At 42.5% G+C, this 25,280-nt stretch overlaps 1 protein-coding gene and 1 non-coding gene across 2 annotated transcripts in view; one reads left to right on the top strand and one right to left on the bottom strand.

The window, feature by feature from the left end:
* The window catches only part of LOC117247126 (proteasome activator complex subunit 4B-like), a 60,571-nt gene that overhangs the window by 13,234 nt on the left and 22,057 nt on the right, over positions 1 to 25,280 (bottom strand). Inside the window, exons 11-38 of the mRNA XM_033611399.2 lie at positions 25,030 to 25,116; positions 24,242 to 24,428; positions 23,769 to 23,858; positions 20,831 to 20,895; positions 20,453 to 20,603; positions 18,497 to 18,595; positions 18,103 to 18,172; positions 16,129 to 16,196; positions 15,284 to 15,487; positions 13,125 to 13,282; positions 12,735 to 12,830; positions 12,590 to 12,645; positions 12,403 to 12,459; positions 12,256 to 12,311; positions 12,058 to 12,156; positions 11,907 to 11,969; positions 10,451 to 10,546; positions 10,161 to 10,292; positions 7,662 to 7,871; positions 7,439 to 7,575; positions 7,236 to 7,289; positions 6,941 to 7,070; positions 5,171 to 5,252; positions 2,500 to 2,653; positions 2,010 to 2,076; positions 1,790 to 1,915; positions 1,383 to 1,535; positions 1,146 to 1,250 (exon numbers count right to left, since the gene is read on the bottom strand). Coding sequence (XP_033467290.2) covers positions 1,146 to 1,250; positions 1,383 to 1,535; positions 1,790 to 1,915; positions 2,010 to 2,076; positions 2,500 to 2,653; positions 5,171 to 5,252; positions 6,941 to 7,070; positions 7,236 to 7,289; positions 7,439 to 7,575; positions 7,662 to 7,871; positions 10,161 to 10,292; positions 10,451 to 10,546; positions 11,907 to 11,969; positions 12,058 to 12,156; positions 12,256 to 12,311; positions 12,403 to 12,459; positions 12,590 to 12,645; positions 12,735 to 12,830; positions 13,125 to 13,282; positions 15,284 to 15,487; positions 16,129 to 16,196; positions 18,103 to 18,172; positions 18,497 to 18,595; positions 20,453 to 20,603; positions 20,831 to 20,895; positions 23,769 to 23,858; positions 24,242 to 24,428; positions 25,030 to 25,116 — 3,052 coding nt within the window. The remainder of the gene's footprint in view (positions 1 to 1,145; positions 1,251 to 1,382; positions 1,536 to 1,789; positions 1,916 to 2,009; positions 2,077 to 2,499; positions 2,654 to 5,170; positions 5,253 to 6,940; positions 7,071 to 7,235; positions 7,290 to 7,438; positions 7,576 to 7,661; positions 7,872 to 10,160; positions 10,293 to 10,450; positions 10,547 to 11,906; positions 11,970 to 12,057; positions 12,157 to 12,255; positions 12,312 to 12,402; positions 12,460 to 12,589; positions 12,646 to 12,734; positions 12,831 to 13,124; positions 13,283 to 15,283; positions 15,488 to 16,128; positions 16,197 to 18,102; positions 18,173 to 18,496; positions 18,596 to 20,452; positions 20,604 to 20,830; positions 20,896 to 23,768; positions 23,859 to 24,241; positions 24,429 to 25,029; positions 25,117 to 25,280) is intronic.
* Positions 3,492 to 3,585, top strand: trnai-uau (transfer RNA isoleucine (anticodon UAU)). Its single transcript has 2 exons — positions 3,492 to 3,529; positions 3,550 to 3,585. It is a non-coding gene; the product is annotated as a tRNA-Ile (tRNA).

The following is a 25,280-nucleotide window of genomic DNA, read 5'->3' as shown; positions in this document are numbered from 1 at the left end:
TGGTCTAAAAAATGGGGGCATTTTCAAAATGTTTGGGGGCCATCAAAAAATTGTAATTATGTTCTAACAATAAGCACATGAAAAGCAAAACCAACTAAGATAGTGTCTTCACTCTTCAGTAGAAACCACTAAATGAAATAAATAATGGGTTACATAAAGTTATGGTTGCAAAATATCACTCAGATTTCCTATAATTCAACCAGTTTAAACGTGATGATTTAACCATTAATCTTCTGATAGCAGTACTAATGTTTCACCACATTACAGTTACTTTTACTGTTAAAAAGGCCAAATTACTATAAATTCCTTAGATGCAATCCTGGAAGTAAGTTAATTTAAAATTTAACATTCATTCTACCTTAATTTTTCATTAATTTGTCATTGTGTAGACACAGATCACCCAAGAAATCAGTGCAATCTCATTGATTATGTCTGGAAAATGAGTTGTAGACGTGACGGTAAATTAATTTAATGAAAATAAAATTATACTTTAATGTCAGATTGTAATACTGTTAAAAATATAAATACATATAGTTGTTTCGAAAACTTGGGGGCAATTTTGGCCCCCGGAACATGGCTTTTGGGGGCATTCTTGGATAAATTGCGGGCCAAATGGCCTGTGGCCCTTGCTAATTTCTGACACTGATCGTATAGCCTTGTGCTTAGCTTAATCTGCGTTTACAACGTGAGTGTGAAAAGGCCCTAACATCAATGTATTCAGTAGTCATTTCACTCAAAACTACAAATGTCAGCCTCATGGTGGTGCTAGAGGAAAAGTCCTTAGATCACCAAAGTCATTAGGGTTCATCCTGTGGAAATTATAAATATCTGTGCAACGTTTAATGGCAATCATTTCAGTAGTTGTTGAGATATTCCAGACTTACTACAGACGGGCGGACTGACATTCAGCAACGCTAGGCGCACAAAAGTAACAAAAAATAAATAAACTGCAATGTAAAGAGTGTTTTTGCAAATTGTCTTTTCAAAATCCAATTTTCACCCAAATATTTGTTTTATTGATTTTTAAAAATCCAATTTTCTACATTTTTTAAATGAAAAACAGAGATATAAATTCTCATTTTCTTCACTGAGCCCTAAACTGTGTTGTGTGTGTTGTATGATCTGTATGCATGTGAGCAACTCACGCAGGCAGTAGCAATGCAGGTGCCCCAGTCTGTGTACGTTTCCACTGTGATGTTGGTCAATGCAGTCCTGATCAAGGGGCACAAAAGCTGCCATAACCTGTCCACCTGAACACACACACACACACACACACACGCACAATAATGAAAGTTTTTATTAATATTGACTTTTCTTATCAAAAAGTAGTGCAGTGTGTGTATTTGTCACCATGTGTGTGTGTATGTGTGTGTTTCCAGCACCTTGCTGAAACTCCAGAGTTTGCTGCCTCTGATTAGTCCTGCAGTAATCTCACACACACAGCGCTGGGAGCTCTCATGGGGGTCGCTGGCAAGCTGCTCCAGGTGAGGCCATAGTAACGGCAGGAACACATCGCCATAGTTACAAAACAGCCCCTGTCAATCAAACGTGAGCATGAAGGTTTGTTCGATGTGGAGGAACCAAGATCCTTTTTTTTGCCAAAGAAAGACAGATTACAGTCATTCGCTTGACGCAAGTAAACTGTCAGCTGTCTCACAGAGAACAATGAATCACAGCAGTTGATGACACAAATTCCACTTCAGTTCTGCCTTGGCTAGCGGTGGTATGCTGTGTCACTTCTTTGTAAAAGGTTTGCCCGATCGATTGAGGCTGAGAGTTTAAATTGCACCTTGAAGAGACAGAAGCGTCGCGGATTGAAGCTGTCTTTTCCTTTCCGATCCTCCAGAGAGAGAAACTCTATAAGCTGGTCAATAAACTCTGGGTCCGAGAAATATTCAAAGATGATCTTCTCACCCTGAGTGACACAGAAACAAACACCAAATGTAATAACAGCAATGCTGTTAAGCGTCAGTGGGAGGGTTTGTGTGCGGTTACAGTGTGAGCAGCACCTCACTCATCTCCTCGTACAGCAGGTCATCTTTTGGCTTTTCAGAAGCTGCGTGGATCATCATTTCTCTGAAAGGAGCGGGAGACAAAGAGGCCGCCGCCGTGATTTATAGATAACAACAAACAGAATATGGATAGACACATACTGTCTTCAACTAAGCAGCAAGGATAAATGAATGATTAAAAAGTCAGTTAGTCAGCAAGCCAGCCGGCGCTCCACCTATACATCAATTCCTCTATCTAGGCCAGGCAGTAAGTCGTTCAGTGAGCCTTATCTAGGCCAGGCCGTGACAGGAAGTCAGTTCAACACCCGGCTAGTCATTCAGCAGCCCAGATCAGTCATCCAGCAGCTAGTTAGTCAGACGTAAAGTTAGCCGCAAAGCCAAGCATCAAATCAAGCAGACAGCAGTTAAGTCAGTCAGCTCTTTAGCTGCATCCAACCAAACAGTTAATCAGCCTTCCAGTTTCTAAATCCTCCACCGTTCTCCTTACCTCGGCCATGAGTAGTAGCCCCAGTGTGTTTTCTCCACAAAATACTGAGAGTCCCACTGTTCCTCACACAGAGGAAGGTTGTTGCTGTCGTACTGGAGCCAGCGATTCCCCTCACGATCCCCGACACACATGCCCTCTGGATCCTCTATGCCACCTGAACACACACAAACACATGAAAAGTCATGAACACACACGCATCAGCATTTGTAGGTGAGTGTGTGTTGTGTTGGAGAGTTGCCCTGTTTCTAGATGGGGAAAAAAATAAGAAAGATTTTCTAATTTGAAGCACTTTATCTTTTAATAGAAAGCAAATGTACATTTATACACTGGCCATATTGCTCGCTCAGTGGGAAATGACCTCACAATTACTCTGCACATCATTATGTAGTATTTAATCTTAATTAGAAGCTGCAAATTGCAACTGATATTGCAGTTTCTTAGCACTCAAGATTGGTCTTGGTCTCAAGGCCTCTGTGTCATCTCAAAAATCTTAGTGTTTGTTTGCCCATAGAAAACAAAAGAAAATGCCCACTGATAAAATGAATCTCTGTGATGCCTTTTGATTACTTTATCGCAACATTTCTCATGGTTGCGGCACGGTGGTAGAGTGGTTAGCATTGTTGCCACACAGCAAGAGAGCTCCTGGTTTGAACCCGGGGTGGAGGGAGCCCTCTTTTGTGAGTTTGCATGTTCTCCCCGTGTCAGCGTGGGTTTTCTGTGGGTACTCTGGCTTCCTCCCACAGTCTAAAGACATGCAGGTTAACTGGTGACTCTAAATTGTCCGTAGGTGTGAATGTGAGTGTGAATGGTTGTCTGTCTCTATGTGTCAGCCTTGTCCAGGGTGTACCCCACCTCTCACCCAATGTCAGCTGGGATATGCTCCAGCCCCCCTGCGACCCCTTACAGAATAAGCCGTTACAGAATATGAATGAATGAATTAATTTCAAATGGTGCGCTTCTATATATGCACATATATACAGTATATGGCTGAAGCTCCAGTGGCGCAATCGGTTAGCGCGCGGTACTTATATGACAGTATGCAGCAGAGCAATGCCGAGGTTGTGAGTTCGAGCCTCACCTGGAGCGGAGTTTTTAGATTAACCCCTCACCTGGTGACAACCAAGCAAATCCTCCGCCGCGTGAAAGGGGGACTTCCTGTACTGCGCAGTAACGACGTCATACAGTAATCCCCCTCCATAACAGCTGTGGTATATTCAGGTTCTACTCAAACTGTACATCCTCACCACAAAACACTGACATCTTGGGTGGCTGTGGCTCAGAGGTAGAGCAGGTCGTCCACCAACTGGAAGATCAGTGGTTCAATCCCCGGCTCCTTTAATCCACATGTTGAAGTATCCTTGAGCAAGATGCTGAACCCCAAATTGCTCCTGATGGCTGTTCCATTGGTGTGTGAGCATCTTAAAACCTGAGTACCAGTGTGTGAATGGGTGAATATGACTCATAGTGTAAAATGCGCTTTGAGTGATCAGATGACTACAAAGGCGCTATACAAATGCAGGTCCATTTAACATTTACATGGCAATAAAGAGGAATCTTCATTTGTTTTCTGTGGGTGTTTTTTGTGAGAATTTGGATCTCCCAGACTAAGTTGAGGAGTGCTTGTGGTTTGCATGTTCCACATTTTATCATGTCTTATTCAGTGTGGGACCTGCTCTAGAATGGTCTTGGCCTTGACTTGGTCTCGCTTAAGCCTAGTTCAGTACAAAGATTCATAATGAGACAGGTTGAAACTTCCAAGTGCTTGGAGTACGCCCGTCTGCAATATCCTGAAAACCTGCTGGTTTACACCAATGTGACTTGACGAGATGATGTATTTGCTTACTAGCAACAATTCCCTGTACTTCCTAGGAAAAATATGTCATCCTAATACTCAGCCTATCACAACATATTTAAAATTGCAATAATATTGTATTGTGCCTTTCGTATTGTGGATCCTCTGACAATTCCCACCCCTCGTACTTCAGTTTTGATTTCCAGCTTTTCATAGTATCCATAATGCGTACACTACAATAATTTAGATAACAAGCGCCAATTAATGAGTCAGTGAGTAGGCTCTGATGTGACATGCCCACATACAGCGAGTAGCAGCAGCGACCCACCATCCAACACAGACGCACTGTGAGGAGAGACTGACATACTTGTCATCAGCCATAGGGACGTAATGAAATGTATTGAGACTTGGTGGGGACGGAGGACTGTTTTTGGAGAATGTCACAGAAAGCGAACATGCCGTCTGCTTTGTAACTGACTTGGCCTGTGGACCTCCCTACAAGCCGACTGGCTGTTGAAACAGGTGACTTGCCTTAAGTTCTAAAACCAGCTACTGGCAACTTGACAAGCTGAGGCGCAGGTGACACCATCAGCTGGCTTGAGTCGACTTGAGATGGACCAGCTCACACCGCTGTAGCTTTTCTTTTGTCTGAACTCAGCTTCAGTCTTGACTCAGTCTCGACCACTCAAAGTTTTGGTCTTATGTGGATACACTCTGGTCTTGGTCATGACTTGGTCTCGGTTTAGGTGGTCTTGTCAAAAACACTGTGATGCAGTATCAGTAGCTGGATTGAGAGATGACCTTGCAACTAAAATTGCTGCTTTTTTTCTGCAAGAACTAAACATAGAAGTTTTATACTGTTTGCGTGCTTATACTTACTGATATCTGATGGCTTCACAGCCACTTTCTTTCTTGGTCGCTTCAGCTGTTTTAGGATGCCGGCCACTGCTGAGATCGCCACCTGAGAGACAGAAAGTTTATACAGTAGTAAAGTAGAGTCTAGCACAAATACAGCAGCTGCTGGTACTAAAGTGCTCCCTGTACTGGTGTTTGTTCTTTTAGTGATAGTGGGAAGGAATACTGGAGCACTGGTCAAGCTGAGTTATTCTTGGCACTGCTGCTTAATTTTTAATACACTGCAGCAACTTTTAATTTTACTGTCCTTAGTTTTTTAGCTACTCACACATTTTACTCGCACTTTTTACACAGGCCTCTATGGGACTAGATAATTTGTGACAGTATACGAAACAAATAAAACTTCAATCTAAAACTCCAATTGTGTCCCAAAACAATATGATGCACTAATTTGGTGCAAATGTAGTTACCCAAAAAGCCAGTATGCATACCAAAAAACTCTTGATTGTTGAGTGTGCTGTTGATTGCACTATTGTCCCACAATGCAATGCACAAAGGAAATGTAGGCTCTACTCACAGTTGGAGAAACATTAAATAAAACACAGGCAGTGGTGACAGCTCAAGAAAGATCTTGGAAAATAAAAAAAGTATTAAATATTTGGAAAGACATTTTCCTTTCTTTTTGTAAAGTATAATTGGAAATGACAATCTAAAGTCACGGTGTTTCTGACATCCAAAGGTGCACCTGTCATTTCCAGTTGTTTAAAACAATAAAGTTTGTTGACTTCTTGTATGCAAATTGCAAAAGAGAATATTACCAACGTAAGTACATTGTACCTACTGCAACTTTGTTTGCCTGGGAGCCACTTTTGCAAAGTCCAGGGGCCATTGACCTCTGCCGGCGGATCCTTGGGGATCCTCCCCTCGCACCCTTTTTTTTTTTTTTTTTTTTTTTTTTTTGACAAACAAGCTCTAATTTGATGCTTTTATTTGGATTTTTTATTTTGATGATGATCATCCATCCATCCATTTTTTATCCGCTTATGCGGGGCCGGGTCAAAGGGGCAGCAGACGTCCCTCTCCCCAGCAATGCGTTCCAGCTTCTCCTGGGGGACCCCAAGGCATTCCCAGGCCAGATGAGATATGTAATCCCTCCAGCGTGTTCTGGGTCTGCCCCGGGGCCTCCTGATCAGATGCCTGAACCACCTCAACTGACTCCTTCTGACACAAAGGAGCAGCAGCTCTACTCTGAGCTCCCTTCGGATGTCCAACCTCCTTACCCTATCTCTAAGGCTGAGCCCAGACACCCCATGGAGGAAACTCAGTTTGGCCACTTGTATCTGTAATCTCATTCTTTTGGTCACTACCACGACGAAACGGCGCAGCATCACTGACGCCACACCAAACTGCTAATCCATCTCACGCTCCATTTTACCCTCACTCATGAACAAGACCCCGAGATACTTGAACTCCCTCGCTGTTTTAATCAATTTATTTTCATTGTGAACTGGAAAATGGTTAATGGACCATGTGGAACCCTTATCCTGGGCCAGATTTGGCCCTGGGGCTGTTAAGTTTACAGTACTGTACTGTATACAGATAGTATGTAGTATTAAATGGGGCACAGCATCTGTGTTTAAGACATGTAACTCCATGTCTGAATCATCACATAATCTTAATGTTTGAAAAGAACTAAATCATTTCTGCTTTGGTGGTATTAAGGAATTGCATGTCACATTTGATTAAATATCACATCTCCATCCACACACTCAGACAGCAACACAGTACACACACCTTGCGTATGCTGATGGAGTCGTGTATGAGGCCCTGTGTGAAGAAGAGGACAGCGTCGGGGGGCAGTGGGTGATCGTCCCTTAGCAGGAGAGACAACAAATCTGTCGCCATGTGCTCAAACTTCCAGGGCCTGAAACACAAGCAGACATGTAAACAAGTCCTGTTGGTGACAACAAGTAATTCTGTATTGCAGTGTGCTATCTTCTTACTAAACTTTGGAGTCTCTGCTCAATGCCTTTTTAAATACAGACATAGCAAGTGCATAAACACATATACAGGTGGAGAGGAAACCTACAGGTTACTGTCTTCGAGGCAATCCAAGAGATCATTAACCAGCTTCTTGTATTTCCTGTACAAAAGAGAAAGGAAGCGTGAGTCAAGTCATGAGTATTTCTCCTGCTAAGACTAATTATAACAGTAAAAGTAATAATACATGATAAGATGAGGCTCTTCCTAAACTTAGAAGGTATTAAAGTGAATGAAAGAATACCAACTTACCTTGCAGCAACCACGTTTTTGATTCGCTGACGCTGAAGCCCCTCTTTCAGCTCCTCTACGGACGGAGCCTCAAAACAAGTCGTTGGGTTTTCAGATTGTGCGATTTGATTGGCTATCTCCACACATGTTTCAGACACCTAGAAGTAGAGAACAATTAGGAGTGATTAAAAAAAAAGATCAGGTGAGGGTAGTGTTACTGACTGTTAATGAACATGTTGCTCACAGTAAAATAGATCCCTATGGTGTCATGCTGGCGATGGATCCGGTCGGTGATGTCGTCAAGTAGTCCACCGATGGACGGCTTCTCCAGGGTCATGGAGGGCGTCAGGCCACAGCGGACGAGAGCAGGCCACACTTCCCCAACACAGTCCCAGTCTCTCGCACTGGCCTGGCAAGGACCACTGTGCAGAGCCAGCAGACAGTACAGAGCGCCCTGAAACACACACACACACACAACACACACACACACACACACACACACACAGGGTAAAGACACGTGACAGATTATACTGTGCATGCTGGTCTAACAGCACAGCACAGGCAAACACTGAGAGTCAAATGCTGTGGCTGAGTTAGATGCTGGATCCTCAGTCTGCGTCAGAGAAATATGGCCTATTGTCTGATTCTGAAGGACACATCCTGCGTATTTCTATATGTACAGGTCAGGTGTTATTGAAGCATTTAGAAACCAGGCATAATTGTTCTTGGTGTACATTTGAAGAGCCAAGTTCATACAATTATAAGGCATTACAGAAAAAAGGAAGTTACAGTTGACCCAACCCTGACATACAGAATAATTGACCCTTCACTAAGTCCCACTCCAGACGCAGACGCAGACTGGTCAATCATAACGTAGCATCAAGGTCCGACAACAACACAACTGTGCTCCATTGACTCTAATGCAGTCATTTCAGATTTCCTTCATTCTCAGGCTGGTTTTGTGGATTTGGAGCTAAATGTTGTGCCTGGGGCACGTCGTGTATTAATGATACTCGTTACCTGGAGAGGTTGGAAAAAGATATGTTTCTTCCCTGTTCCAAAACCAAAATCAAACCCTGAAAAGTGTAGGGTTAGCTAGCTAGCTACTGAAGATATAGCCTACTGAATGTATACACATGCTGCTTTTGCTTTTTGATGATTGGGAAGTGAAGGGAAGTAGAGAAACTTTGCTAATATTCAACCAGCTGTGTGTCATCACACTGCACAGATGAGTGTTGTTTGACTTCCCGTGGAGATCCCTGCCTGTCCGGTGGTGGAGGTCCAGATGCTGACAGCAGCACTGGGGTGACCCCAAACACCGTTGATCTGCACACATTGTGATGCCACACAGCTGGTTCACTATCAGCAAAGTTTCCCTTTATATTCATTGTCTTGTGTGGCGATCAGCAGTGATGTGGTGGTTCACTTTTACACTGTGATCTGTAGCCTATAGTTTGGCTTTAGCTTCTAACTATCTTTGTCTTTTTAACCTGTTGTTGCTGCTGAGTCAGTTTGACATCCTGGATATATCCTTCAAACACAGACTGTAGACCCCTCTGTCTGCTTCTCTCTGGAATCACTCTTTCATTGTTCCCAAAAATATGATAATATTTCTTCAGGGAGTGCAGTTAGTTACAGTGTGGGCTCCATGCTTACTGTGACAGCTTGTCGGACCATCACAAAGGGGCGGGGCTTAGCAAAGGGTCAATTTGGCTCCTTTGTTTCCATGCTCACTTTTTGTCTGGGACCTGTAAGCTTTAGCATTAGCATTTTTGCATCTATACGGCATGGAGTCAGCACAATATTATGTATAATAGCAATAAGAACCTAAAAGCCAATTTGCGAAAATAAGTCTCTAAAAGAGGATGCTGATGTTGTTCGCCTGATTTCCAATAGAAAAGTTTTCTCACCCTGACATAAAATGTGCGCTTTGCCTGTAAGGCTGTGTATCACTTCTTTATACCCTTAAGGTATCAACCCAAATAACCCTGTACCAAGTAGTTTCAAAACTTCTCCAGTAAGTCTTTTGTACCAAGATCTAGGAATGTTTTTTTTTTAAACGATACCCCGCCCTATATGTCAGTGTTTCTCATATGAGGGTACGCATACACCTATTTAATAGAGTTGCAGTTTATTGGAACTACAATGTCGTCTTAACGTTACCAAATGATGGCACAAAATTTGTTTGCCAGACATTCAGTGATGGATTTTAAGAATTCAAAATGTAGCATTTCAGTGTTTTTCAGTCTCAAGGTTGTTGCTCAGTAAATCTGCGCTGTATTGTACCTCTTCATACAGGCGGCTTTTTTGTTTTTCAACCAAAAAATGTTTTCCACTGGTCAGGGGGTACTTGGCAGAGAAAAGATTTCAAAGGGGGGTACATTATTAAAGAATGTTTGAGAACCACTGCCCTATGCTATCACCCCCTGTCTCCAGTTTAGCCCTGGAGATAGTCAACATAAAGTGGTCAGCAGACTGCTGGCTAACATCAGGAGTGTGAGGAGAGAAAAGGGCAACACTGCAGGATGAGGCAAGGCCGAGCTGCCTTAAAAACAAGCAGTAAAACTTTAAAATCAATGTTGATACACAGGTATCCAGTGCAGGGAGTTCAGTGTAGCCATCAAATACAGTATTGGACTCCCTTCAAGTTTCAGCACCACGGACAGGGACTATTATGAGCAAGCTCAGAGCGACAACTGTGTTTGTCACTGTGTGTGTGTGTGTGTGTGTGTGTGTGTGTTACCTTAAACTGCTGCTGTGTTCCAGTGGTGTGTTGTGGTGAGAGCAGTTGTAAGATTCGGGGAATCAGGTCTCTGTAGGAGAAGCTAAAGGTTCCCAGTGCGGTTGTCAGCACATGCTGGGCTTTGCTACGTACCTGCAAAGACACACACATACACACACACACGAATATTCACAGATGTACATGCGTACATGCTCAATTAATTACTATTTCACCAGAGATATTTATGTTAATACCATCAGGAAAATCGATACCAGCAGATGTTCTAATTGAATTTGTCTTGTTAATTTTACCTGGCTGTACGTGCTGGTAGAGAGCAGCAGCAGATCACAGAGCAGCTCCTGGTGAACAACTTTATATTCACTGCCCTCAACCACCAGCTTCCTCATCTGTTCACACAGAAATACAACAAACATTATAAAACCCCACCAACTTCTGACTGAGAAAATCATTTTATTCCATATTAGAGCTTTGATTCTCTGCCTGAACCCGACTGGGCCTGACCCGACCCTTTTACGGTTCACTGAAACTAAGCTTGGTGGCATGGTGGTGCAGTGGTTAGCACTGTTGCCTCACAGCAAGAGGGTTCCTGGTTCGGTGGTGGGGGAGCCCTTTTGTGCAGAGTTTGCATGTTCTCCCAGTATCAGCACGGGTTTTCTCTGCATACTCCAGCTTCCTCCCACAGTCCAAAGACATGCAGGTTAATTGGTGACTGGTGAATGTGAGTGTGAATGGTTGTCTGTCTCTATGTGTCAGTCCTGTGACTTGTCTCGACCTATGTCAGCTGGGATAGGCTCCAGCCCCCCTGCGACCCCCAACAGGATAAGTAGTTACGGAAAATGAATGAGACTAATTTCCACATCTCTAGCATTAACTCCTTTGCCCCACGTACATTTTGTCAACAGCTCTAAGTCAACGCATTCTCATAGAAACATTCGTATGATATCCCATGCTCAACAGTTTGTGTGATATTCTACGAATTAGCACCCCACGAATGACGTAACATCCTCAATGTACCGTTACAGTGCAGTTACCATAAAGTTACAGCGGTTAGGTTTCAGTAAAGAAACATGGCAAAGGTGTACCTAAAAATAACGCAAAGTTCACATGGCTCCGAACACGCCTCTCCCACAAAAAATGTACAAATTTGGGTGCATTAATTTTCATAGGAAAACATACAGTTTGTTTGAACAGCCTGCCGAACTCTAGATACATTAAAGCCCACAATCAATAACAGAGGGAGTGAGGAGGCAGCGCATAGCAACAAATTTTTCACTGTTGTAAGCGCGGCCAGTAGCGCCCTGTTTTTCATCAGTGTCAAGTCCAGCTATGACAGATCCGCGTGAATGAGGCACAGTGATCTCAAATATATCAGTGAGGTTTGTGGCAACCACTTCCCAGAATCTGGCAAATGGGGAACGCTGTGGAAACATATGGAAATAAGTACCAACAGCCTTTATAGAACACAGGGTAAATTAAAGTCAGCACGTACTTTCATTAAACAAAGCTCCCTGTGCGTCATGTAAACTTCAAGTATAAATACATGTTTTAATATAGAAAAAAATGATAGTAGAAATTTATGTTTTTTATTGGGCTTGGGCCCAAACTTGCTGCTGTGGTTCAGGGACTTGAACACAGCATATCGGGTCAGGTCTGAATTTTTGGGCCCCATCAAAGCTCTATTCCATGTGCATGTGATTACAGCTACATCTGTGACCCTACGTGAAGTGCGCATGTTGTTAAACTAACCTCATGCTGGAGTAGAACCCGGTCGATGAGCAGTGCTCTAATGTGCTGCTTTTTCCCATGAAGCTGCAGGAGAAGAGGCGACACACTTAAATCACCCTGACTCACTGAAACTGACAACAATCAGCGGCCTTGTCGCACTTTTCCAACTCACCCTGTTTTCCATGGACTTCTTGACGAGAGTGAAGCTTTTCCACCGTGAGTCAAACTCCTTCTTGTGAGTGCCTCGGAAAAACATGAGGTCACTGATGATCTGTAGTCAGACAGACAGAAAAAGGGCGCTGTGAGACCTTTGCAGGCCCACCCCAGGACTGAACAATAACATTTCACTCACGAATAACAGAAAAATCACCTTAATGATGGCGAAGAGTGACTTGGTGTCATCCTCTGAGTGCTCCAGGATGTGATCTGGATAAAAGTGGATATAGATTAATTGTACACCCTGAACAAAGTGAGGAGTTTAGAGCTGGAGTGTAGTGGCGTTAAAGTCTTCACTCACGTAGCAGCAGTCTCATGGTTTGGCAGATGGACTCTCTGTAGTTCTCCCGTGAATCATCTGGAGGGGAGGAGACACACAGGCGTCCCGTATGGGCACAGAATGCAGGATGAGCGGCCTTATCACCAGCCGCAACTGTTCAGAGAGCGACTACTTGTGCATATATGTTGTGTGCCTTGTGTTTTCTTACCGTAGACAACACCTATATGCAGCTCGATCTCCCCTAGATTTACCATGGAGGGCACACTGAGGAGAAACACAATGTAAGGGGCGGGAAACGTGACAAGCCTGCAGGAAAATGTGTTTTTATATGTGTGTGTAGCTGCAGGACTCACAGGTCAGATACGTGTGGTCCATCCAGAGGGGGCAGCATGCTTCCAGCTCCAAGGAGGCAGTGCTGCACAATAGCAAGGCTCTGCAACAGCTCCTCCCTGTGAATCAGGCAACGTGTTACAGTCCTTTCATAGCTGTGTGTTTGTTGTGATCTCACTTGGCGAGTCAATAATAGTGTTTCGACACAGCAGCTAAATTCAACTTTTCATCACTCGGTGCTCTTGATTAGGCTTCATCAAGAGCGTGAAGAGAGATATTAAAAACAGATGTTAATCTCCAGGTTTCATTTTTTGGATGCAGACAAATCTCATTTATCAGTTATGAAAGTTTCTTTGTTTTGTTTGTGCCTGATTACTTCTAAAATTGGAAAACTGAGGAAAACGATAGCACACCTGCTCATTGGCTGGTCTCCAGAGACGTGGGCCTTGATTCGCTGCAGCTCAGGGTGCAGGAGGCGGGACAACAGCTGGAAAACGAAGTTCTCCTCCTCCTGATCAGGCACGTGCCAACACACACCCAAGTCTGCCACATCTCCAGCTTTGCCCCAGTCCTTTAGAGACAGAGAGAGAAGTTGTAGAGAAAGGGGAAATTTCCACTGGAACAACTGGCAAGCAAACCAGCACAACCAGTCCGCCTCAAAACCACAGATCTGTGTCATCAGCTGGTATTTGAAACACATGTAAAGGACAAGGACACTAAGCAATGGACAGAAGAAAACAAATTTCGCAACAAAGTGATCTGCTATCAAATGACAGACGAGCAGATCCAAAATGAAAGATCAACAACAAAACAAAACCACATCAGTGACCGTGAACTGCAGATGAAAAGAGGTCAGTGTTTAAAAGCAGCAGAGAAACGTAGCTGTAATTACCGCTACCTTGACATCATAACAGAAACACACTTCCCTCACGCTCATGTACAAAAACATGACAAAATATTATTGAAAAGGCTTTTCTCAGAAACACTGCAGTGCAAGGAGCTCATGTTTGTCTCCTTCTGCCACAAAAACGAAAAACAGACATGAAGGAAATCATCTTTGAACTTGCATTTAGCAGCCTTAAAGTGAGATCATCGAGTTTTAAAAAGACGATTTAGCACCTTTGTTCTATTCAAAATAAAAACCTTTCCATTTAATACACTTGGGTTTTGCTGCTAAGGCATCATTTGGACTGGTATGACTGATTACTTATGGTGGTTGGTGTCATGCCATTGTTTCAAGGGCCCAAAATTCTGAAGCCTCATTCGTCTGAAAATGTCCAATTGGAATGAAAGCCCATTTCTCTGACTACACCTTATTCCAAAAACAAAGGGTCATAGCTCTGACGTCCTGTTCCCCCAATAAAAAAAACCCCTACTTGTAGATAGTTTCAGTTTCCCAGTGACATTTGAGCCATTGATCCTTGGTGTTTTTACTGACCCTTCACAGCATTTCCCTGGTGGTGCTTCCCTGTGGTGTTTGAGCCCCCCCCCCCCGGGAACAGAACAGAGCAGCATTAATGACAAATAGAAATGACACTGATAAGTCAGACACAGCATAAAAAGGAGGAGCTGGGGTGGAGGCTGGTTGGAGAGTGGCTTGCAGAGGAAGCAGCAACAGGAGGCAGGCCAGAGCAGTTTAAATAGGGCGCCCTAAATGAGATTCGCCAATTGGTTGCATAGAAAGGAATCATGTGATCTATCAGCTGACGCTATGCTCAATTTGTGGCACAACAGAGATGTGGTCTGGACTGAGGCGCTTGTGCTGGTTAAAGCACACCCTCTATTGTAATACTGCCTAATTGAATAAGTATTAAACTTTCAACCATTGCTTAAAGTGGGGGCTCTTCGTTGCTTGCTTGTTTACCTTCTGTTTGTGATAACACACTAGTTCTGCCTGTGTACTTCCAACTTGGCGTATGTCTACAAACTGTATGATAGTTCTGCCATTGTGAGGTGAACAAAACTAATGCAATACATGAACTTGCTTGATATACCTATATAGCCCTGGGCTGTTTAAATTCCGTCCATGGGCCACAATTGGCACCCGCGCCGGACTTTGGACAAGCCTGCTTTGGGGTTTGTTGAGAACTTGCTTTGTGATACAGCCCTCTGGAAACTAACTAAAAAACTGACCTGAAGCTAATGAAAAATAGAAAGGAAAGAAAAATACAGAACTATAATAACTCTGCAGCAGTGTAGCCATTTAATTTGGATTTGATAAATGCCTTCTGATTCTCTTCCTGGAAATGGAAATTGCATTGCAATTACCGAACCTGTAACATCCCATTTAATTAAACTGCGAGAAAAAGCAGTTTTAAAGGTTGTAGGCTATTTGTGGCATTTTGTGTTTCCAGGAAAACCTCATTGTTTCCTGTCCTAGACTAGATACTGTAATAGCTGTGATAAGAGCCAATTTGCACTGAAGGAGGTTAGCAAATAAGCCCCAGTTGAAACTATGCAGTTAGTTGAGGGACTTTAGTAAGATTAAATAATGGTGGTCATTGTTTCGCCTCTTAAAGTAATCTTCCTGTATGTGGCGTTTGTGTGTGTGTGTGTGTGTGTGTGTGTTTACCCGTATAGGAAGGTCAGTGTCAAACCCTCCAGAGGTGCTTCTGTACTCGGTGGGATAGATGAGGGACAGCGACCGGAGTGTGTGCTCTAGCAGGCTGCAGGCGAGTGTGTATGCACGTTTACAGCGCAGACGCACACACACGCATAGGATCCGCTCCAGGTCCCCCTGGTATTTTAACAGCTGTTCACCATCCACACGGGTTACCTAAAAACAACACACACAGAAGTACATGCACACACACACACACACACACACACACACACACAAACATGGGCAATTCAGTGGAGAGTTGTGTCTTAAATATTGAGGTTCTCCTGTAAATCACAGCATCTGGCTTGCTCCCACTCGCATTAAGCTCCCAGGAGTAATAAAACAAAACAGAAAGGGTATCAATATGTTCTGGTTAACGACAAAAGCTCCTTGATATTTATGACCGTGCGGGGCGCATGCTGCACGAAATGTCATTATTCATCTTTTTTTTTCTCATGCAATGTCACAATCATATTCTTATTTTCCAAAGGGAAAACATCTCTCATTTTAAGTGTTTGATCTGATTCTGAAGTATTTTTAGGAACACTTGATGAGACCTTGAATCAAAGGAGAATAGACAAATCACTTCAGTAAGTGGCAAGGAAATGACACCTGACTCTCAAATATTCTAAAACAAATTGATCTGTAATGGAATCAAGTAGATATGCCGACCCCACCGGCATGCTTTTCAATCATTTTGAGATTAAATATCACTTTAGGACGCACACCGTATAAAATAAATGAGGATTCAGATTTTTTTTTTTTTTTTTTTTTGAGCGTTGAAGCCCTTGGGACGTGATAGATCCTCATCTCACCTCGGAGAGCAGCTGGAGATTCCACAACAGCTCCTTATCCAGTTCGTCTTCACTCTGCAGCTCCTCATCTACACACACACACACAGACATACATAAAAAAGATGAATAATGCAGTGTATTGCTCCCCTGACAGACTGAGCTCCTTTTACTGAATTTGGGGTCATTTCAGGTTTTAGACATGCTTGCTGCACGGCTTTGTGGGCGGCTGTCGGTCAGTAACCACTTTGGTTCAGACTGAAATATCTCAACAACTACTGGATGGATTTCAGTGATTTTTTTTTTTTTTTTTACAGACATTCTTGTTCCTGAATTGTAATAAATTTGGGGGTTCCTTGGCTTCTCATTTAGAGCCACCATCATGCCAAAAATATAAGTTGTTCATGATTAAAACCTACAAAATGACACCCCCAATAGCCTCAGCTGTACTTTGTCTTTAGCACTTGTTAGCAAATGTTAGCATGCTAACCTGCTAAACAAAGATGGTGCGCATGAAAACGCTATACCTGCTAAACATAATGACATCAACATGTTAGCATTTCAAGTGTTAGTTAGTATGCAGAAGTTAGCATTTAGCTCCAAACAAAGCCGAAGTACTATCTAACACAGTTGTTAGCATGACTCAGCACCATTTTAGTGACTCTGGCATGACTGTGCTCACAGTGTTGTCTTGCTATCTTAGATTTTTCAATCAGTTTGACTGTTTTCATTGAAATAACATTTAAAAAACAGACTATATGTAGCTGCATGAATGATTTTTTATGCTGGCTGAGTCACCACATTAGCGTGGCTCAGGAATGAGTCCTACAACCCATACATGAGTCAACATTTTAGCACTCCTGGTTCCCTCATCTTGAAGTCAATGTATTTTTAAACAGGTCCTGAGATGCCTTTAAAACAGTCTGCAGTTAAAATAAGCTGAAGAGATTTTCACGTTTTGTTCTACAACATAAAATATGTCAGTAAATACCCCCCTTGGGTATTCTGAAGCCTTTACATGTCCTAAAAAAGATGGGTGCTAAGAAGTTGCTAAATGAAACGCCATCACACTGAACATGGCTTCGAAGTCGTGCAATCGCAGTGTAGTTCTTTTATAGCCTAACATTAGCTTCTTAACTCCTGGCCATTGCTGTTAGTTTAAAACTTCAATTAATAGCCCGGGCTTTTATTTGCTTAAATCACTGAAATCAACAGGCCTATATATGGGACAGGCCTTTAATTCCTCTCACACAAAACTGTTGCTCAGCAACAGATCGGGAGATACAATCACACTGTTTATTTACACCAGTATGAATATTACTTGCACAAAAATTAGGCTTCCGATAATATATAAATTATTGATCATTCATATGATTTAACTCTGACAGACCAAGCGTCAGAGAGAGAGTTATGGCACTCAAGGATTATGACACCAGGCATACTAACACAACGCCACTTTATCCTGGTAAAACAATACTCACAACTTTGATTGATTTTTATGAAATACCCTTTTGATCTGAGGAACCTTACAGACTAAAGGAATATGAAATACTTCCATAATAATTGACCCTTTGCTAAATCCCGCCCCCGGATGCAGACTGGCCAATTAAAGCGCAGCATTGATTGCTCCTTGCACAGACTGCGTTATTAACAACATATTACCGACTATTTTCGCTTGGCAGGAAATTGTATAATTATTACAAAAAGATAGTTGTCACATTTGATTTTCATTTTCATCAGATTTTTAATCCTCGAATGATTTCACACTATGTCTAATAGGATCTCTTTTTCCTTGTGAGATCTGACAAGGTGTTAAAAACCTGATAAAGACAAAGCTGCAAACTGCAGGTTGCACCTAGCTGTGAATTAAAGTGTCAATGAACTCACTAGATTTAAAAGGTGTCGTACAGTCGTAATGCAAACACACTACAGTTGAATCTACTCTACACACACACTAGACTGTTCTACACACAGACACACACACTGTGTGGTACTGACTGTCAGTAATGTGGAAAATGACGCTGCAGCAGTGAGGGACGAACAGACGGAGAGACTCAGCGGGATGACACTGCAAACAGACACACGCATGCACACACACATTTAGATGCTCGAGCAGAAAAGATGAAGACAATAATAATTAGTGAATGAGGATGTAACAACAGTATGACATGTAAATGGAGGTGTTGAATGAAAAAAGAAAGATTTTGGATCAAACATGACCTTATAAGATTATATTGTCATGTCACTATATGAAAAATACATCAACATATGAAACATGACTCAAATCTCTCCTCCGTCTATTACTGAGTGAAATTCACAAACCCACAGTGAATGCATTACTGTTAAATACGCGAGGCAGAGAGACAAAGATAAAAATCTGATTAATACATACCTTTGCTGCAGCTCTGCACATGTCAGCCACCATCCTGCCTGACACACACGTCTCAAAGACGTTGGAGGTGGCAAAGTTATACACCTTCTGCAATGCCGTCTGACACAAAGGCAGAATTTGGGATAATCAGGTGACGCATTTGCATTACTAAAAGTTTTCAAATCTGAATCTTCCAGCTATAGAACATAAGAGTTTGACTTGCAGATAAAAATACTAGCTTAGATTTATTTGTTTTCTAGTTTTAGTCAGTGTGTAAAAGTATTTGTCAATCCAGTTGGGAGTGATGATAGGTTCCAATCTTGTGTTCAGATTCTTGGTGGTGGGTTATCTGTTGAGACTGAATCAACTTAATGTAAATTGTGTTGGCTAAATGCATCAGCCAAATAAATGTAGTGTAATGTAATGCTTATCATTCTGCTTGAATTTGTATTAAGGATGGATGTGTACCTTTAAAGCACCTGAAAACTTGGATTCAAAACTAAAGTATTTCTCTATAACATTAAAGGTATAGTTCAGATTTTTTTAAGTGGGGTTATATGAGGTACTTGTCCGTAGACATTCCCCTAATCCCAAATGGATCCCTTACAGACTCGTTGACTCAAGTCCTATGCCCTTACAGACCTAGGATCAATTCCATTTCTTCCCTTTAGCCCTTGTCTTGGCCCTTCCCATTGGTTTTACGCGTTCAAGTGAGGGGAAGTGGTGTCCCAATTCTCCATCAGGTTAGCTCGTTTTTTTTTTTTTAAGATTATTTTTGTGGGCTTTTTTTTTTTTTGCCTTTTTTTGCCTTTTAATGGATAGGACTTTGTGTGAAATGGGGAGACAGAGAGAGAGAGCGGGGACTGACATGCAGCAAAGGGTCGCAGGCCGGACTCGAACCTGCGACCGCTGCAGCGAGGCAATGCCTCTGTACATGGGGCACCGGCACTATCCGCTATGCTACCGATGCACCAATTGGGGCACCACTTCCCCTCATGTGAACTCGCAAAACCAAGGGGAAGGGCCAAGACAAGGGCTAAGGGGAAGAAATGGAATTGGTCCTAGGTCTGTAAGGGCTTAAGGCTTGAGTCAACGAGTCTGTAAGTGATCCATTTGGGATTGGAGGAATGTTATAAACAGTATGTCTGCCGGCACGCCCCCAGTTTGGAGAAGCATAGGAGTGCTGAAATGGAGGCAAAGCAATGTACTGCTGTGGATTGGGGCAGCAGCAAAACATATATTAGCCACCTCAACAAACGTCCCACCTAAAAAAAATGTATAACAGTTTAAGCTATACTGATAATATTTCCACCACTTTATCTCTCCGTTAGACAGCCTGTTCTTGCCACCAGACTCCATTGACAAAAACAGTAATTTTAGCTTGCTGATCACACGAGCTGCTTGTCTACCGCTGCCTCGATCATTTCGTTAATTTGTGTTATTTTAGCGACTTTGGTGAAACCAAACTATCCTTTTAAAATGCCTAAGTCGCACAATAACACAAACAAAATAATTGACGGAAGCAGCGGTGGACCAGCAGCTCCTGTGTTCAGTGGTGTTAAATCACTGTTTTTCTCAGTGGAGTCTGGCTTTGAAGAAAGCAACAGAACAGCTTAATTTTCCTGTCGCAAATCGCTGTCTGACATCAAGGTAAAGCACTGAAATTCTAAATACAGCATACACGTTAACTGATATTGTTTTTCTTAGGTTGCTTTAGGTGTCAAAATATGTTTTGTTGTCAACCCCTTCGCAGCAGTATGTAAGTTAGCTGTCAGTACTCCTGCCTGCTTCTCCAAACTGGGGGCGTGCTAATCACATCTACTGTAGGTAAGACACCGATTATGGAGAAGTACCTCATACAGCCCTACTGCAAAAGATCTGAACTATCCCTTTAAATATTCATGACTAAATAGGCAACTGTCAAAGTTGATTTAATGAAACTGAAAGAGAGGAGACGAGAGAGAGTGTGTGCTCTACCTTGTATATTTCTGTGGAGCATTGTGTTAAAATAGTGCTAACAGTGGAGGACAGGCCCAGCTCCACCAGGCTCTCCAGATGAGTCTGGGTATCCGTCTCCATCTCGTCTCTCGTCTGTTCCAGGGTGCTGCTGTCTATCAGTGCAAAACACCTGCAGATACACACACATACACAAGCACACTCTTATACATTTGTCAGCGACGAAAATGTCAACAGCGCTGTGGTGTAAAAAACAAAAAAAAAACAAAAAGGCTGTTATACGTGGCCAGCAGAGCAAACAATGCAGACTGGTGCATTTCAAACAGGAAGATATACATTTATACTCAAAACATCGAGGCTTTACAAAGTGACAGTTTGACTTGTTAATTTGTCTCGTACCTATCCAGAAACTGCAGAACAAAGTCTTCAAATTCTGCTGAAGCAAAGCACAGATCTTTCTCAATCTGAGAGGGAGAAATAGTGACGATTGGTTAGTGGATATATTTAGTATGACTCTGTATGTGAGCTGGTTTATTTCAAATAAGAAAAAGTTTAATTCAACATTTGGCGAAATACACTTATCCACTCTCGTGCCGAGAGTTAGACGAGAAGATCGATACCACTCTCATGTTTGGACGCTCAATATGAAGCAGAAGACAGTTAGCTTAGCTTAGCATAAAGACTGAGAGCAGGGGGAAACAGCTAGCCTGGTACTCGCAACCTCACAACAATGACAAGGCTCCATGAAGTGACTGCCCCCGTCCTGCAGTTTGTAGTTGCATAAAACTGCAACTTGTCGTTTTTACACGTCGGTTTTTGGAGCGAGGAGAGCCAGGCCAACCGTCTCCCCGTTTCCAGTCTTTGTGCTAAGCTAAGCTAAACAGCAGTGATGGAATATGACAACAAATTATATTATAATATATAATAGCCTAACAGCCACAGGGGACATTTGACAGGGTATGTTTTCTTTAGTGTATAATCACCTGAAAACCACAATGGTTGTGTTTCTATTACCTTAGAATGAGCCATTTATATCTACATAGGTAGCAGGCCTTTGTTTATGCAGATTGCCATGTTACATCGCCATGTTTCTACAGTAGCCCAGGACGGACAAACCAAACACTGGCTCTAGATAGGGCCATTTGCTTTTTCGTGTCAGCCTCCATAGTTAGAGGCCCAAACTGGGTCAGAAAGACACTGATTTGTGGCAGGAAACTGCTTTATTCAGTGTTTTTACCAGTTTAAATCACCTGGTTCATTTGTTTTGGACAGGAAGTGACCTCTGTGGATAATTCAGCTGCCGCTAAAAACCTCCTGAACAAGGAACACTGAAAGAGTTCTGACCAGGAAAAGTTTCAGCTGGTTGCAATCTGCAGTCCTCACCAATATGCCACTAAATCCCCCTAAATCCTACACACTGAACCTTTTAAATTTTAAATGCAGTACTTTTGCATGTAGTTTTTAAAGAGTTGCATTAGTACTTTTACTTCAGTAATTGAGCGTCCTCCACCACTGCTAACTGGTTGCATATTTAAGTGTATATACAGTCAGGTCCATAATTATTTGGACAATGATACAGTTGTCATCATTTTGGCTGTGTACACCACCACAATGGGTTTTAAATGAAACAATGAATACCTGCTTAAAGTGCAGACTCTCAGCTTTCATTTAAGGCTTTTTTCAAAAATGTAGTATGAACCGTGTAGGAATTACAACCATTTCTTCACACAGTCCCCCAACTTTAAGGGCTCATAAGTATTTGGACAAACTAACATAATCATCAATTAAACAGTCAGTTTTAATACTTGGTTGCAAATCCTTTACAGTCAATGACTGCCTGAAGTGTTGGACACATAGGCATCATCAGATGCTGGGTTTCTTCCCTGGTGATGCTCTGCCAGCCCTTTACTGCAGCCGTCTGCACTTCCTGCTTGTGTTTTGGGTGTTTTGCCCTCAATTTTGGCTTCAGCAAGAGAAACGCATGCTCAATTGGATTCAGGTCAGATGATATGACTTGGCCATTGCAGAACATTCTACTTCTTTGCCTTAAAAATGTCTTTGGTTGCTTTTGCAGTATGCTTCAGGTCAATGTCCAACTGCACTGTGAAGCATCGTCCAATGAGTTTTGAAGCATTTAGTTGAATCTGAGCAGATAATGGTGCCCCAAACACTTCAGCTTTCATCCTGCTGCTCTTGTCAGCAGTCACATCATCAATAAATACAAGAGAACCAGTTCCACTGGCAGCCATACATGGCCATGACATAACAGTACCTCCACCATGCTTCACTGATGAGGTGGTGTGCTTTGGATCATGAGCAGTTCCTTCCCTTCTTCCTTCTCTTCTCTTCCCATCATTCTGGTAGTTGATCTTTGTTTTATCTGTCCATAGTATGCTGTTCCACAACTGTACAGGCTTTTTAGATGGTTTTTGACAAACTCTAATCTGGCCTTCCATTTTTAAGGCTAACCAATGGTTTGCATCTTGTGATAAACCTTCTGTATTTATTCTAGTGAAGTCTTGTCTTGCTTACAAGAGCAGCAGGATGAAAGCTGAAGTGTTTGGGGCACCATTATCTGCTCAGATTCAACCAAATGCTTCAAAACTCATTGGACGATGCTTCATAGTGCAGTTGGACAATGACCTGAAGCATACTGCAAAAGCAACCAAAGACATTTTTAAGGCAAAGAAGTGGAATGTTCTGCAATGGTCAAGTCATATCATCTGACCTGAATCCAACTGAGCATGCGTTTCTCTTGCTGAAGCCAAAACTGAGGGCAAAACATCCAAAACACAAGCAGGAAGTGCAGACGGCTGCAGTAAAGGGCTGGCAGAGCATCACCAGGGAAGAAACCCAGCATCTGATGATGCCTATGTGTCCAACACTTCAGGCAGTCATTGACTGTAAAGGATTTGCAACCAAGTATTAAAACTGACTGTTTAACTGATGATTATGTTAGTTTGTCCAAATACTTATGAGCCCTTAAAGTTGGGGGACTGTGTGAAGAAATGGTTGTAATTCCTACACGGTTCATACTACATTTTTGAAAAAAGCCTTAAATGAAAGCTGAGAGTCTGCATTTTAAGCAGGTATTCATTGTTTCATTTAAAACCCATTGTGGTGGTGTACAGAGCCAAAATGACGACAACTGTATCATTGTCCAAATAATTATGGACTTGACTGTATGTGAGTGGTATCAATCTTTTGAGCTAACTCTCCAAAACTGTCAAACTAAATTTAAGAAGAAAAAAAAAAGAGATTCTTTCAAGACTTTAGCTCAACATGTTGTTTATTTAATCTGTCATGACTGCACGGTTAATGTGTGTCGTGTGTATACCTCTGTGAGATCGCTGTGTTGAGAAGTAGCAGACGAACAATCCACTAAAGGCACCAGAGTGGTGAAGGTAGCGATGAACTGGAACGTTATCTGGACAGAGCGGCACAACGGGAAACAGATCAATTTACATCATCTGACGTGATCAAGGCCCAAGTTAAATAACCTACCAGATGTCGGTGGAATAACTTTTTCAAATGTATCAATTCATTCTGGTGTGATGACGGATTAATGCAGTGAATGCAATGAGCACACCAAGAAAAAAGAAAACCAATCCATTTCACAATCCAAGCAGAAACTTGGGGACTGAGCCTCGGTAATTGCGAGTTCTTCAAACTGAGATATTCATTCCACTTTCAGGAATTATTAATAGGATAGACCGGAGTACACGAGAAGGGAATTTAATCAGCAGGAGCTCTATTGTCTACTTGTCTTATAATCCTTCTTCATTACTAATCAACACATCCATTACGCACCATGCACTTGCTGAAGTCGTTGGGGTCCACCCCCGGCAGAGAGCCCATGAGCAGTGGGATCACGTGCGCACGGCCTTCTGGGTAATGGTTGTTTGGGGACACCAGGCTGCGAGCCATTCCGATCATGCAGCTGAGAGTGGCAGTGAGGGTGTGCGGCTCCGTTAGGGTCTCCATCGCTGCATAGGTCCTGTGATACACAGGATACAAGGAGGTAAATGACAAAATGAGATGATGGGAGAGTTTAAGGGGAGGCGCAGAGGGACAGGTGCATGTCAGTGTCACACTGACACTTCCTGATATCATTATCCCATGTCTGCTGCAAATATAAATCTGCTTTGAAATCATAGAAAAAAGAAGCTTCTCGTAGCTCCAGAACATCCCTGAGTATCATCACGTTTTTAGTTGTCCTCAGTATCACAGTAATCCAGTGAAAGTTGTTTGTGTATCCATTGATAATTTGCTAACAGGAACTGCTAGTAGCAAATTCAGCATTCTTTTAATGGCAGGAATTTGCCCAAATCTAAACAAATATAAGCTAAAGAAATGGGACTTTGTTTGTTGCCCACAGCTGTCTAACTGACTCCATGGTGATAATTATACTTCCTGTTTACTTCCTCCAAAAGCCCTAAAATTATGGGAACTGTAGCTCCAAAACTTAGAGTGTGATTATCCCCCAAACCAAAGTGAGACGAAGGAAAATAATAGGAGTCATAAACTCTTTTTTTGTTATGTTGCAATATGAAAATTTATCCAACAACATGCTTCAGATATCTCACACAAACACTCACTTCTCAAGTACAGGTGGTATGGCGAGTTCAGGTGTGAGGAGAGCCAGGTTCTGAAGGGCGTAGGCTGCGTCCGTACTGCCGGTTTTACTGCACATCACCACATGGGGACAGATGAACAACATAAAGTACAGCGTCAACAACAACAGCACACGCGCACATGCACAGGTATATAATCACTGCTGACCTGTCTTTGTCCCAGATTAGGCTTGTTGTTGCTAAGCGATTGCCGTGTGAGACACAGCAGACTGGTT

This window comes from Epinephelus lanceolatus, chromosome 21 (assembly GCF_041903045.1).
Source record: "Epinephelus lanceolatus isolate andai-2023 chromosome 21, ASM4190304v1, whole genome shotgun sequence".
NCBI classification, from domain to species: Eukaryota; Metazoa; Chordata; class Actinopteri; order Perciformes; family Serranidae; genus Epinephelus; species Epinephelus lanceolatus.
The sequence above is the reverse complement of the archived record's forward strand: the minus strand, read 5'-3'. Positions and strand labels throughout refer to the sequence as shown.